This window comes from Anolis carolinensis, chromosome 2, assembly GCF_035594765.1.
Source record: "Anolis carolinensis isolate JA03-04 chromosome 2, rAnoCar3.1.pri, whole genome shotgun sequence".
NCBI classification, from domain to species: domain Eukaryota; kingdom Metazoa; phylum Chordata; class Lepidosauria; order Squamata; family Dactyloidae; genus Anolis; species Anolis carolinensis.
The window spans coordinates 105,292,826-105,306,887 of record NC_085842.1 but is presented as its reverse complement, the minus strand read 5'-3'; the positions used below and the strand labels follow the sequence as shown (position 1 = coordinate 105,306,887).

Genomic DNA, 14,062 nt, shown 5'->3' with positions numbered 1-14,062 from the left:
TACAGTCAGGAAGTTCTTCTGGTTCTTCCTACCATGGAATGTATCTGTACTGCAAGTGTTTTTAACAAAAGCAGATTTTTCCCCTGGATCATGACTTCTGTTTAAAATACAATGCACTTCAGCTGGCATGCAAAGTGACAGTTGCTTTCCTGAAGATGCTTGGGAATGTTGAACTCGATGTGATCATGACTTCAAAAAAAAACCCCAGAAAAGCTGGTTTGTAGACAAAGCATTTGCCAGATGAAGAAGACTTCTGTACCTCCCTAAGAAGCAGCAAATAGCTTCTTAGTTGACTTCCCTTCTTTGCAAATGCCATATCACATGAAATATCAATACTAATAGAGGACATTTGTAATTGCCATACATTTTGCACCTATGATTTTCCTCCTAACCGGTGGAAATTAAAAAGCATCTCATTCTTCTATTAGTATAAAACTGTCTCAGTTTGAAACATTTGTGGAAGTGATGACTCAGAAGTGCAGGAAAAGACCCACCCCACTTTTATTTTTGATTATAAATATTCCATTATGCTGTGTGAAATAAGTCTTATTACGAAAATGAAGGTAATACCAATATGTAGTCATTCAGAGTATTGGCTTCAAGTACTAACTGGAGATGGCCCTACTTAGCTGCTAAGATCAGACTTTGTAGAAATCTGAGGAGTGATTTGCCTAGGTTACTATTTGCTGACATTCTTCAAAGCTCTCAAAAGAAGGTGATGGTAGTGGAAGTATGTAGCTTCCACTATTTAAAAAGTATTTTCCAATTTCTTTTGCAAAAGATACGTCCTATTTGGTCCTTGGTACAAATAGCATGCCAGGCTTCTTCAACCTGCTTTGTGTAATGATTTGTAAATGTACTTAATATTTATACAGCTAGCAAATATTACACTAACAATTTTGTTTGTACAGTAGAGTCTCACTTATCCAAGCCTCGCTTATCCAACCTCTGGATAATCCAAGCAATTTTTGTAGTCAATGTTTTCAATATATCGTGATATTTTGGTGCTAAATTCATAAATACAGTAATTACAACATAACATTACTGCGTATGGAACTACTTTTTCTGTCAAATTTGTTGTATAACATGAAGTTTTGGTGCTTAATTTGTAAAATCATAACCTAATTTGATGTTTAATAGGCTTTTCCTTAATCCCTCCTTATTATCCAAGATATTCACTTATCCAAGCTTCTGCCGGCCCGTTTACCTTGGATAAGTGAGACTCTACTCTATTTATTAGTGGGTTTTGATGTTATTCAAACAGGCTAACTTTGTGATGTTGTTTCCATTAGCCTGGCTTGGGAACAAATGTGTTGTCTGCATCAATGGGTGGACTAAGCCTTCAGCCAGAAGGATTAAGACCCATCAACCTCCTTCAAGAGAGAAATATTCTTCCTCCAACCCCCTTGCAAGCTCCTGTTCCAAACTTACATGAAGATATCCAGAAGCTCAACTGTAATCCAGAGTAAGCTTTCTTGTTTTTTTTTTGTTTTTTTTTTGGGGGGGGGGGGTTGGGAAAAGTATCTGAGTTTAATATGTCCTATATTTCTGTTCAAATATGGTTTCAATTAGTTTCTAATGCCTTTAACAAAGGCAAGTAAAAGAAAATAAGGTGACTTAATAGCATTGAAATGAACAAGTAATCTTGGTTCATTTAGCAAGGCTAAACTTATTGTAAGCATTATCTTTGCAACATATTCTGTGACTTTTATAGCAGTTGTGGATGAGAGTTCTTCTGAGAGCATAAAAGTAAAAGGTTTGGGTCCAATAAACTGAAGTCAGTTCTAGATCCTAGTTCTCAAGAACCAGAAAACAAGTTCAAATGCACTGATAGATAATTGCCTCGCTGGCTGCACCCCAGGTACATGAAGGAACAAAGTTCACTGCTCTTATCTGATTCAGTAGCATACTTACCATTTATTCATTGTTGGCAGCTGTAAACAGACTATATGTGGGGAATGCTCTGCATTGAAGCTATAATGTCTACAGAAGTTTACCTTATGGATAATGTCCACTGTAGACAAAGTTATCTACAGCAGACCTTTTCAGCCATTGGTGTCGATGGTATGACTGTTAGGATGTAAGCTCATCAGGAGCTCCTTAGTCAAATCTGAGCAAAGAGAAGCAGTGGACAGAAGAATTGCAGTGCTCCTGAAGTGAGGTGGAAATAGTTTTTACGAAACTATTGCTGTGTACAGCTAAACAAAACCCTCTTCTAGAGTTCTCATTACCATCTCCTATGCTGTTCCACCCAATCCTCTGGAGCAAATTTTTGGACACATAAGGCACACTATGGGGACAGGGAATAGATGAAGAGCACCTTTTCCAGCCTGCAAGTGGAAATGGTCTGCTAGCTCAAAATCCTTCTGTGGTGGAAGGTTTCCTTTTGTCCATTGGAGGCTCCTACTGGATTTTAAATAAGATTGGTCCACAGCCTGCCTACAGACCATTACTGTTTTCAATTAGACTTACTTGCAAATAGAGAGTACAATTTGGGCAAGTTTCCCATTTCAGATATTAATGTTTAGTGTCGGATTGAAATACTTCATAGGAGGTGGTGTGGATAAATATATGGAAAACACGAGTGCAGGCCAGGAATTTGTAATAACCATAATTGAAAGTGATTTTGACTCTTTATCCTTCATGTAGGTTATTCCGATGTACCTTGACTAACATTCCTCAAACTCAGGCCTTACTGAACAAAGCCAAACTTCCTTTGGGGCTCCTGCTTCACCCTTTCAAAGACCTGTCGGTATGATACATTACTGAACACTATGGGGGCTGGGGTGTTGGCTTTCCAAATAAAGCAGTTGCTTCAGCAGCCACATCAGACAATCTTCCAAACCATATCTGGGGGACTGTGAGTGTGCTCTTTGCACAAGTGTCTCCTATTTTTTACCTTCTCACAGGGCTTTATTCTTATTTTCATGATTGAATCAAGGCAAAGTTTGCTGCAGTACCCAGACTACTTTGAGCAGTCCCTAAAAGGCAGGACTGGAAGTTCTTGATTCATCTTGCTTTTGAGGAATCTTAAATCTTAATTTTTCCCTTTGGAACATTATATGTACTTTGATTTAAATATAAAGTAAGGAATCAAGTCCTGTGCTTGAGGGCATTACTCGGTGACTCATAGTTCTCCAAAACATGGTTGAGATAATGCACTGTTTTATATATGCATTTTGCTTCACCCTAGAAAAATTGCATTCCCTTCAAGATGACACTTTAAAGGTTGACTTGAAACAGTTTCTTTAATAGTGAACACTCTGCTTTTAGACATTTTATGTCTATGGTTTGGTAACAAATGTGTTCATTTCTCAAAGTGTACTGAAGCCTTCAAAACCTGTATTGTATTAGGTTAATTCTGTGAGGCATAATCTACACATCGGAGCAAGTGTCTCTGCAAAATTTTTCCTGATTTTAATCAACTATGATGATTGCCATTTGCAAATAGGCTGAGGGTTTCTAAGCTGGATAATAGCTACTTGATCCTTTTGGGAAATAATGGTGGCAACAGTTGTAGCAAATATAATTACTTTAGCATTTCTTTCCCATAACCAACTCCTTTTAATAACATATATGTGTGGTTTAAAATAACTTGCAAGATACATTACCTAGGCAGTCTTTGTCTATTTAATAATCATTATTTACAAGTAGAGTAGTCTCCCAATGTAATAAGTTATTTTCTAAAATTCTTTAAAGATATTTTGTGAATATTCAGTATCTCCTTCCTGCTTCTAAATGGTAGGAGTAAGATGTAATCAAGTTAAGTTAAATCTTTTCTTAGGGAAAGTTTCCCAAGTAATTCACATACTTTGTTTGTGTGAGTGATTGCTGTTGTAAATACATGCAAAAGCTGACTTTCAAGTACAGAGTTTGTTTGTTTTTGTCTCATTCTGCTGTGTCTGTTCATAGGCAGGTATCCAAATTACGCAAGATGGATTTTTAACATAAGACTTACAAATTCCTTTTCTCCCCAGCAATTACCTGTGGTAACCTCCAGTACAATTGTGAGATGTCGTAGCTGCAGGACATATATCAATCCTTTTGTCAGCTTTCTTGACCAAAGGAGATGGAAATGCAACTTATGTTATAGAGTAAATGATGGTGAGTTTCATTGTAAAATGACCACAAAGACACTATATTAGTTTTCAAAATGTTTGATGTACATATTTTATCTCTCATGTCTTCATATGACTTTAATTGCTTGTGGCTCTTAGTTTCTAATAGTATAAATGTCATGCTGTAATATTATGGAGATTAATGTTATATGAAAACTTAATGTGTTTTTAGAGAATGCTAGCGATATTTGTTATGTCTAAAACATTGTAATCCTTGGTGTGCTTGTACCAAGTAGTAAAAGTGCAGTAATTTCCTCTTGCAGTTCCAGAAGAATTTATGTATAATCCTGTGACAAGAGTTTATGGAGAACCTCATAAAAGACCTGAAGTTCAGAATGCAACCATTGAGTTTATGGCCCCTTCTGAATACATGGTGAGATTATTCTTCAACCTGTAAGAAGAATACAGGGGGGTGGGAGGATTTGGGGCTCTGTGCATGATGGTAAAGTAGAGATCAATGATAAAAGTTTCACTTCATCAACTTCTGGAAATCCCTTTGTTCCCTTCCCTTTGCAAGTGGGAATACATCCAATTCCTTTTCTCTTGTGTCTTTGTCTTATGTGCAATGCCAGGTTTGTACAGGTACTACTCAAGAAACAATAATTAACAATTCATTATCCCAATAATTTTGGGTTACAGTTCAGATAACTTTGTTTATTGCCTGCGAAGGATTGTGTTTGTTTAGCTTATCCCAGTATTGTTATTTTTTGCAGAGCACTTGCCTATTCTGAGACATGGTTTTGAGGTTTCTCAAATCTGAGAAGGAACTTTTCAGCTGATTCTAGATTGCATTTTTTGTGTAATCCTGATGTCTGTAATGCCTAGTAGTGGCAAATTAGTTCAGTCTGGAAATATCAATTTTGGGACTTTATCTAATCTATGACCAATAGCCACATCTTCATAGATTTTTTTCATTGGTTTATTTTTCTGCCCTCTAGACCATATTATCTGCTAAAATATTCTGGAGAATGCAAAAACTTTCACTTTTATGGCACGCACACTTATTTTCTCTGTCAGGTCTCCAAACTCCTGCAGTATACCTTAGCTTTCCTGCTTCTTTGGAGGTGTAGCAATTGAACTCGGTAGTCTTGCTAAAAAATAAATTCTTTTCCTAACATGTATATTATCAAGCGATGTATAATGCCTAGCCATTCCCAGTTTCTCTCACAGCAAAACAAGTCTACCGTTTTAGAATTAGCAGCTCTAAATAAAAATTGACTAGGGTTGGGTTTAAATGAAGGTAACTGTTTCTTTTTTCAGCTCCGTCCTCCTCAGCCTCCTGTATACCTTTTTGTTTTTGATGTGTCTCACAATGCAATAGAAACAGGATACTTGAACACTGTATGCAAGACCTTGTTGGACAATCTAGAATTGTAAGTTCTGTGGTGATTTGATCTTTTCCATTTTCAAAAGATTTTAAATCATTATTTAAAGCTGAGTTCAATAAAGTATTTTTTAATGACTTTCCAATGACCTGAACTTATAAATTAATGCGGTTTCAAGGTGCCGTCTCTATGATATCTATCCTTAAGTGTACAGCCAAGGTGGGAACCATGCAGCTCTTGAGCTACTATTGGACTGAAAGTTCCAGCAGTCCTAACCAGCATAGTCATTGGTGAGGGATGCTGGAAGTTGAATTCCAGTGGTTTCTGGAGGATTGCATGATTCCAACTCTTGCTTTGCACACTCCAAAGTGAAGTAGTAAGTACTAGATGTGGTGGATTGTTCCAAATGGCTGACACTCTGTCTTGAAGTACTCGTGTGTGTGTGTGGGCGGGGGGGGGGGGTATTTTGCTTTAAAACAGAAAGAAAGTTTATACTTTGTGTTTTCGTACTGAACGTTAAAGTGTAAAATTCAAACTATGAATGCAGTGTAAGGAACACCTAGATTGTAGAGATAACCTATTTAGGCAATTAGTATTTCTAGTGTAACTAATACCCTAACTCAGGATTCCAGATATATTTATGACATAGTCATGCCGGCCACATGACCTTGGAGGTGTCTACAGACAATGCCAGCTCTTAGGCTTAGAAATTGAGATCAGCACCAACCTCCAGAGTCATACACAACTAGACTTAATATAAAGGGGAAACCTTTACCTTTACTTTACTTGTACTATCTAATCCACATTTCCATTGTCATTTTATTTTTTGCTTCTTCATAGAACACTGCATGGTTTTTTATTATACAGTATTTCTAGAATACCAGCATGAAATTATAATCAATAAATCTGAATGATAGTTTGATAGCTGTGTACTGAAATAGGTAGTATCTCTATCTCATGACTACTACATTGCACACATACACACACACACAAAAACCAGCCCATAGAAAATGTATTTATTTGACATGAATTTGTACTAGGAGGCTTATTAAACATGCTGCTATATTCCTGTGTTTTGTTTTTCAGACTCCCTGGAAACACTAGAACAAAAATTGGCTTCATAACATTTGACAGCACAATCCATTTCTATAGCCTTCAGGAAGGTCTCTCTCAGCCTCAGATGTTAATAGTTTCAGATATTGATGGTAAGTAAAAATAATCAATTTCAGTAGATTTACGGAATTGACTTTATGATTCCTAATACATACAAACTTAAGTGGGAGCATTAATCAATGAGTGGCAAAATTCTACTGCCTCAAAAGGCAAATATAATGCCTTATGGGAGGGTGTACAGGATGGGCACAAAGTAGGGAAACAGGTGTGAAAAGTAGCGACACTTTCTCTGGTCAAAGACATAGCAAGTTTGATATTCCTTATGAGGAGAACACAGCTCCTCTAACACTCAATTTTTATCTCTGTCCTTGAAAAGAGTGAAGCCAGAAATATTTTTTTAAATCCTCAGATTTTCTTTTTCTTACTCTATCTGTATACTCCTAATTAGCTGGGAAAGGGAGATGTTCTAGTTAGGTCCCTGGCATAGTAGGCTAGTTGCTGGAAAGTTTCGAAGAGGTGGCCTTCTTGCTCACTTGACCCCCAGCATCCTGACTGCTACCATCCAACAGAAAGAATGGAAAAGGTGCGGGGGGGGGGGGGGAGCACTTAATACATTGTTTCAAGTGTTCTGCTCCTTCGATCCATTCCTCACAACCTTTTGGTTATAGGCCTTGCAAAGGGAGGGCGTTTAAGAGAGATTCTCCTTGATATGTCAGTGTCTCTGCCACTTCATTTCATATTTCCCACACTGTACAGGGGAACTGCAGGTCATAAACTTAAGCACAAGTCTAGATCATGTAATGAAAATGCCCTTTTAGTTACCAGAGTTTTCTGTTAAAAAGTAAATCTTATTTTCACTTCTTCAGCCTTTGATGTTCTCTTCCTTTTTGTCCTCATCTTTCTCATGTTCTGAAGAATCAATGGCAAAAGCTGGGATTTCAGGGAGCCTTTTGGGGCCTTTGCTTTGGCAGACACTGCCTTACACAGAATAGTTCTTCAGTAGATCACTTAACTATGTAATTATTTTCCTTCCACCCCTGCCCCGCATGGGATGTAGATACTACTTTGGGGTATCTCTTTGGTGTATGTTCCATAGAAATGTGGTTTAGAGTACAAAGTTAGATTAATCATGGTGTTTTGGTCTGAGAGTCAGACATGAAAGCAGGTTAACTTTGTAGGGTTTGGGTTAAAAAAAAAAAGATACTTGAACACATATTTCTCCCTGGTTCAGTTAGGTAGGGCTATTTAGAAATCCCCATCTGATCATAAACTTTTCCACTCACATGGCTTTTCTTAGTTGTGTTGGCTTTTCCCCGATGTTTTCCTTCTCCTCTACATTTACTGGTCATTAATATTGGCAAGCTTCCTTCTGAGTAGGACACCTGATTTCGTGGCCCTACCTTTAACTAGAGAATATGTTAAATATTTCCTGCCTATATACCAAAAAGGATGTTTATATTAATGCTTTACTTTTTCCCCTTATGTATATAGGGAAAATGCTAAATCAGCAGATTTTTCTAGTTTACCATACACTGAACTGGGGTATTTTATGTAGTCTAATATCTGCAGATAGAAAAAAGTATGCAATCCCTTTTTTATTCTCTTTTCTGCATGGATTGTTTTGTATTTCCAAACTATATGCACATGCAAGTGATAAATAAGTTAATTGTTGGGGAAATATTAATGCTTCCATAATAGTCAATTCAGATAGCTTTCACAGCATTTTTCTTTCTTATATTTCTTGCAGATATCTTTATACCAATGCCAGAGAATCTATTAGTAAACTTAAATGAAAGCAAAGAGGTAAGAGTGCAGTTTAGGCAAGTATAAGCGTATATCTTAAATAACTGATACCAAGTTATGTCATATTATCATTTTTACTATTATAGTATGAGGCTAGCATATCTTAGAAGTCTTTCCCCCTTCATTTGATTTGTGGTGCAGATGTATCAAAAGTAGCAAGAGATTTGAAGTTCTTACACCGTTGACGATTCAGTGATTGCTGTTTTAAGAAAAAAGATGTCAAACCTCACATACGATTCAGGAAATATTAACTAGGAAAGTCTCTCCCCCTTTAAATTGAAGTAATTAATTTTGATAAATTTGTTTAAAGTAATGAGGTCTATACTTTTTTTTTTCCTAAAGAGCATCTTCTTTATGGACCTCAGCCTCTCTGACACTTTCAGAAATTGGGGGCTTAAATAGAATGCACCCTGTGCACTGCTTAATATTCAGAAATATTAGTTTTCAAACTGAAGTAGACCTTTGAGCATTTCCAGGTGGTTACTGCCTGTTGGTAATTAGGCATCAAATGAAGACTTTTTATTCTCCCACATTTTTTAAAATCTTTTGGCTTTAACGAAAGCTATATTTATTTCTGTTCTTGTACTTTGTTTCACCATATTGTTATTTAAGTTTTATAATTTTAGCTCTGTTTTGTGAACCAGGTTTTGGTGATACAAGAAAGTGGCAAATAAGGCAGAGGGAATTTTGTTTAGTCAGCATGCATTTTACAAATTTTGATGAGTATGACAAATAAAAAAATCTTTTGTTTTCCTTCAGCTAATCCAAGATTTATTGAGAACGTTGCCTCAGATGTTTACACATTCTTTGGAAACTCAGAGTGCTCTGGGACCTGCCTTACAGGCTGCCTTTAAATTGATGTCTCCAACTGGTGGCCGGATTTCCGTATTCCAGACACAGCTCCCATCTATAGGAATGGGAGCACTCAAACCTCGAGAAGAGCCTAACCAAAAAGCATCTGCAAAGGTTAGCAAACACATGTCCCACATGTAACTTTTAAATATTCCTTAAAATAAAACTTGATTAATTGTTAGCACTTGTTTTCATTTTTAAAACTTGATAATGGCTACTGGGAAGCCCAGTTCCCATCCATTTTAGAAATGATCAGAATTACTGCATTAGTTCTTGTGAATCATAGGCATTTGGGTTTTTTTTTACTCCTTGTTTTTCTTGTTGTATTTTGAAGTACCTCATTTTGATTCTCTAACCAGGATATACATCTAACGCCATCAACTGATTTCTATAAAAAGTTGGCTTTGGATTGCTCAGGACAGCAGGTGGCCGTCGACTTGTTCCTTCTTAGTGGGCAGTACTCCGACTTGGCTTCATTGGGTAAGGCATTTTCAACATTTATGTATAAGTGGAGGGGGAATCAACATTGTTTCTACAACAAAAAAAATTTAAACAGCAAAAATTAAAAGTCCGTGAAGTTTCTGACCAGAATATAACATATAAATATGCTCTTTGGCTGAAGTTGCATATGAAACATATGGAAATTATTTTTCCATAAAGATTTTTTTTAATTCCTGAAGGTCAATTGTTACACTTGATGTTTCCTCATTAGGCTGTTCTTATTCTAGAAAGTAAAACAAGCATCTGTATTCACCACTACACTTATTTTGTCTTCTTTTCTAGGATGTATATCAAGATATTCTGCTGGTAGTGTCTATTACTACCAGTCTTATCATCATCAACACAATCCTCTTTTGGTAGAAAAACTGCAGAAAGAACTTAAGCGATACTTGACAAGAAAGATTGGTTTTGAGGCTGTCATGCGAATCAGGTGTACCAAAGGTTAGAGACCACTTTATTTGCCAGTATTAGAATGGTGTTTTCATAATTGTACACAGCAAATGAATTTGTCAATAGTGAAGTGATAGAATTCCATAGAATTACTGAATGGAATGGAGGATGACAGTGTAATTTGGTGTTTTGTGGGAATGCATTAGGCATTTTGAATATTGGGGACTTATGTAAATGTGTTTTCCTAGATGCCAGAAAACAAAACAACACTGATTCAAGTATTCAAGTATTTACTGTGTGTTTAGATATGAATTCATAATGTCTCAAATGAAGGATAATTGTAGAATTGTAGAAATCTGTTCAAAGGTTTTCCTAAAATACCAATTCTCTTTCTCCAAGGCCTTTCTATTCACACCTTCCATGGCAACTTCTTTGTACGGTCAACAGACCTGCTGTCTTTACCTAACGTGAACCCTGATGCAGGATATGCTGTGCAAATGTCAGTGGAGGAGAGTTTGACAGACATGCAAGTGGTCTGCTTCCAGTCAGCCCTCCTATATACCTCTAGTAAAGGCAAGTGTGCTGTTATATCCAGTGCCAAAGTATGGCCTTCAAGAGATCATGCTTCTTGAGCCATGTTTTCTGGTAGCCAAATGAATTGAAAACTAGCATGTACTATGTTTCTGGGTGTAGTTTAATTAAGATGTTCATAAACTGGAGTCCAATGCCCATATTGTTAAACAGACTTTGACAATGAAGTGTCTTTTTACAAGTTGAATTCAAAAAAGTAGCTAGAACTTAACATAAAATGAAACACAACTTCAAAGAAAAATGAATTGTATAGTTTTTACCTATAATTTGCACACCTCTATTAAATTGCTTCTTTGTACAGGTGAACGGAGGATCCGTGTCCATACACTGTGTTTACCAGTAGTCAGTCAGTTGAGTGATGTTTATCTGGGAGCTGATGTGCAAGCAATTACTGGGCTTTTAGCCAATATGGGTATGTACTTAATCATTGGGTTAAATTGCATAATACTGTCTGAAAAACTGATGTTTTATTGCCACTACATTGTTTTTGAGAGAACTAAGGCAGTGGAGAACATTTTGGTTTGGCTTGACAGAGATATATAACACTACACTATGTAACATGATTTCCTAATTGGTTCTATCCTAAAAACATGGAAATGGTTTATTAAATGGCAAAAACGTTGTTTTTTCTTCGTGTACTCTGTGAATGCACACTAATGGAGAAGGTTGTGCCTGCGCAGGCTCCAAAAGAAACTCTTCCAAGCTAAAGTTTGAATTTTGGCGGTAACCACGCCCCTCTCCCCACAGGGCATATAAGGCAGCCCTGGGCACTCGCTCCCCAGTTCCTTTTTTTCCCTCAGCCTCCACCTCGAGAGCGATGTCAACAGCGGCCGACAAGGCGCCTTTGATGCATTGGGGCTCTTCAATGCTGGAACTGATGACAAACTCAAATCTAACCATGACTTTAAGATTCTTGCCTCAAATTGTAGAGTAGAACAGTCCCATGCCCAGCACACCAGTTGGTTCCCTCATCGTTTTCGCCATTTCCTGCCTCAGTCCTTTCGACACCAAGGCTTCAGGCAGCTCTTAGAGTGGATGAATCTTATCTTCGCTTCCACCACGATCGGGCCGTCCTCCGTCTGGACATCACCTTTCTTCCTAAGGTGGTCTCTGCTTTTCACCTTAACCAAGACATTGTGCTCCTGGCCTTCTTTCCTAACCCTTCGTCTCCACTGGAATGGAGACTTCACCTACTAGACATTAGGAGAGCTCTTCTTTTTTATAGGGATCGAACGCACAAGACATCTAGACTCTTTGTCGCTGGATAACCCAGTTTCCTCCCAGAGGCTCTCCCACTGGATTGCGCAAGCCATTGAACTTGCTTACCAGCTGGCTAAGCGCCCTCCTCCCCCGTTGGTCCGCCTGAGATCAACAAGGGGTCTTTCTACCTTGACTGCTTTTCTCAGGGGCATCCCTCTCGACTCTATATGCAAGGCAGCGATCTGGTCAAACCCCTTAACGTTTGTCTCCCACTATAGAATGGGCTCTAAGGCCCAAAAGGACTCGGCTTTCGCCAGATCAGTCTTGTCTTCCCCGTCCTAAGGGGCCCTGTTCCCCCTACAGAACACTTACCTTCAAAAAAAAAAAAGGAGGAAAACGAGGAGACAAAAATCACACCAGGTGTTGTTACTGGTTTAATTGTTTTATTTCTGTTCCACCTTTTGGAGTTTACGAGAGTATACTGTAATGAAACTTTGTTTACATTGCTCCCCCTCTGTCCCATACAACAATGGGTGCTGTTGGTGGTCTGTTTACCTCTTGTCCTATTTTAGGGACGGGTTATACTTTGTTTCTCTTTGTTGGAGATATTGCTATTTCTGATTGCACTTGTCCCCTGCCCACACTGAGTGGCCATGATGGCAGGGGATACACTTCGACACTGTTATGTCTTTTGTTATGTGCACTGGGTCCACGTTTCGACCCCGTTCCGCATTGTGCCTTATCTCTTCTGTACCTGTCACGACCCAGGCTACAGAGCACCAATAACCATGCGCAGAGGCCAGATTCTATCTAATATCTTTATTAAGGAAATATATAAAGTTAGTAAAAGCAAATGTAAAAGTTAGTCCAGAAGTAGACCTTTCAGGGAAGGTCAAAATTAGTCCAAAGAAACAATGTCCAATATGAAATATTAAGGTCCAAAGTTGTAATCCAATAACCGAAACACTCACTTTGCCAGGCAAAGTGAGGGGAGATGACAAGGTCCTTTAGTCCATGAACTTGAGCAAGGCTAGGAAATAACTTGATACTTGAAACAAGGCTTGAAACGTGGAACAAGGTAACGAGGAACAAGAACAAGGTCCGTGGAATAACTTGGTAAAATCCGTGAAACAAGGCAAGGTTTAGTCCTGGGAAACAAGGCAAGGTCCGTAGGTAAACAAAGGCTGGGAAGCAGGAGCGAAGGCAGGAAACAAGGACAAGGCTTGAGCAGGAACGAGGCTTGAAACGGAGCGCGCTGTCCAGACACAACTCGCTCCGGAGGCTGACGAATTGACTCCGCAAAGTTACTCTGCGGGTAAAACACCTATATAGAGTCTAACTTTCCCGCCGAGAGCAGTTCTCTGGGAACCAGAAACGAAAGCTAATCTCTGAGACCAGATGTTTGACTCCTTAAAGATTCTCATGGAAAGCAGGCTTAATTGGCAAATTCTTAGCAATTATTCTCGCACTCCTGCGCGAGGCTGCTTCCAAACCTCTCTGTTGTTTACAAAACTCATGGCGAGAAAACACTGGAGATGTAGCCTCAGTATTTGTTTGACATACTTCTGGAACATAATCCTCTTGCAGGTGCAAGGTTCCCAGATCTGGCTGGGAAGAATCTGTCTGGGAAGAATCCAGTTCTGACTGGGAAGGTAAAAAACCCAAGTTTTCTTCTTCATCAGGCATCACAATGTCATGAGCAGGACTACAAGGCCCATGGGTCATCACAGTACCAAATAAACCTTGGGTTTGGACATTCAACTCGTTGTCGGGTTTGCTCTGTCCCACCGTCCTGGACCTCAGCTTGCTAGTCTCCATTAGTGTGCATTCACAGTACACGAAGAAAAAGGTCAGGTTGCTTACCTGTAACCATGTTTCTTCAAGTGTACTCTGAATTCACACAAACTCACTCTTACATCCCCGCTGGCAAACCTATTCTTTTCTGGTTGCCTTTGCGATGCAGGAACTGGGGAGTGAGCGCCCAGGGCTGCCTTATATGCCCTGTGGGGAGAGGGGCGTGGTTACCGCCAAAATTCAAACTTTAGCTTGGAAGAGTTTCCGTTGGAGCCTGCACAGGCGCAGCCTTCTCCATTAGTGTGAATTCACAGAGTACACTCGAAGAAACATGGTTACAGGTAAGCAACCTGACCTTTTGTGGGACATCCTGCA

The 14,062-nt window shown here is 38.6% G+C and overlaps 1 protein-coding gene across 2 annotated transcripts in view; it reads left to right on the top strand.

The window, feature by feature from the left end:
- Nucleotides 1-14,062, top strand: part of sec24a (SEC24 homolog A, COPII coat complex component) — a 41,149-nt gene that overhangs the window by 20,106 nt on the left and 6,981 nt on the right. For both annotated transcript variants that reach the window (XM_008115511.3, XM_008115510.3), the window contains exons 6-17: nucleotides 1,293-1,465; nucleotides 2,650-2,752; nucleotides 3,978-4,104; nucleotides 4,382-4,491; nucleotides 5,379-5,491; nucleotides 6,530-6,648; nucleotides 8,304-8,359; nucleotides 9,119-9,325; nucleotides 9,571-9,691; nucleotides 9,995-10,153; nucleotides 10,502-10,675; nucleotides 10,995-11,105. In XM_008115511.3, coding sequence (XP_008113718.1) covers nucleotides 1,293-1,465; nucleotides 2,650-2,752; nucleotides 3,978-4,104; nucleotides 4,382-4,491; nucleotides 5,379-5,491; nucleotides 6,530-6,648; nucleotides 8,304-8,359; nucleotides 9,119-9,325; nucleotides 9,571-9,691; nucleotides 9,995-10,153; nucleotides 10,502-10,675; nucleotides 10,995-11,105 — 1,573 coding nt within the window. The remainder of the gene's footprint in view (nucleotides 1-1,292; nucleotides 1,466-2,649; nucleotides 2,753-3,977; nucleotides 4,105-4,381; nucleotides 4,492-5,378; nucleotides 5,492-6,529; nucleotides 6,649-8,303; nucleotides 8,360-9,118; nucleotides 9,326-9,570; nucleotides 9,692-9,994; nucleotides 10,154-10,501; nucleotides 10,676-10,994; nucleotides 11,106-14,062) is intronic.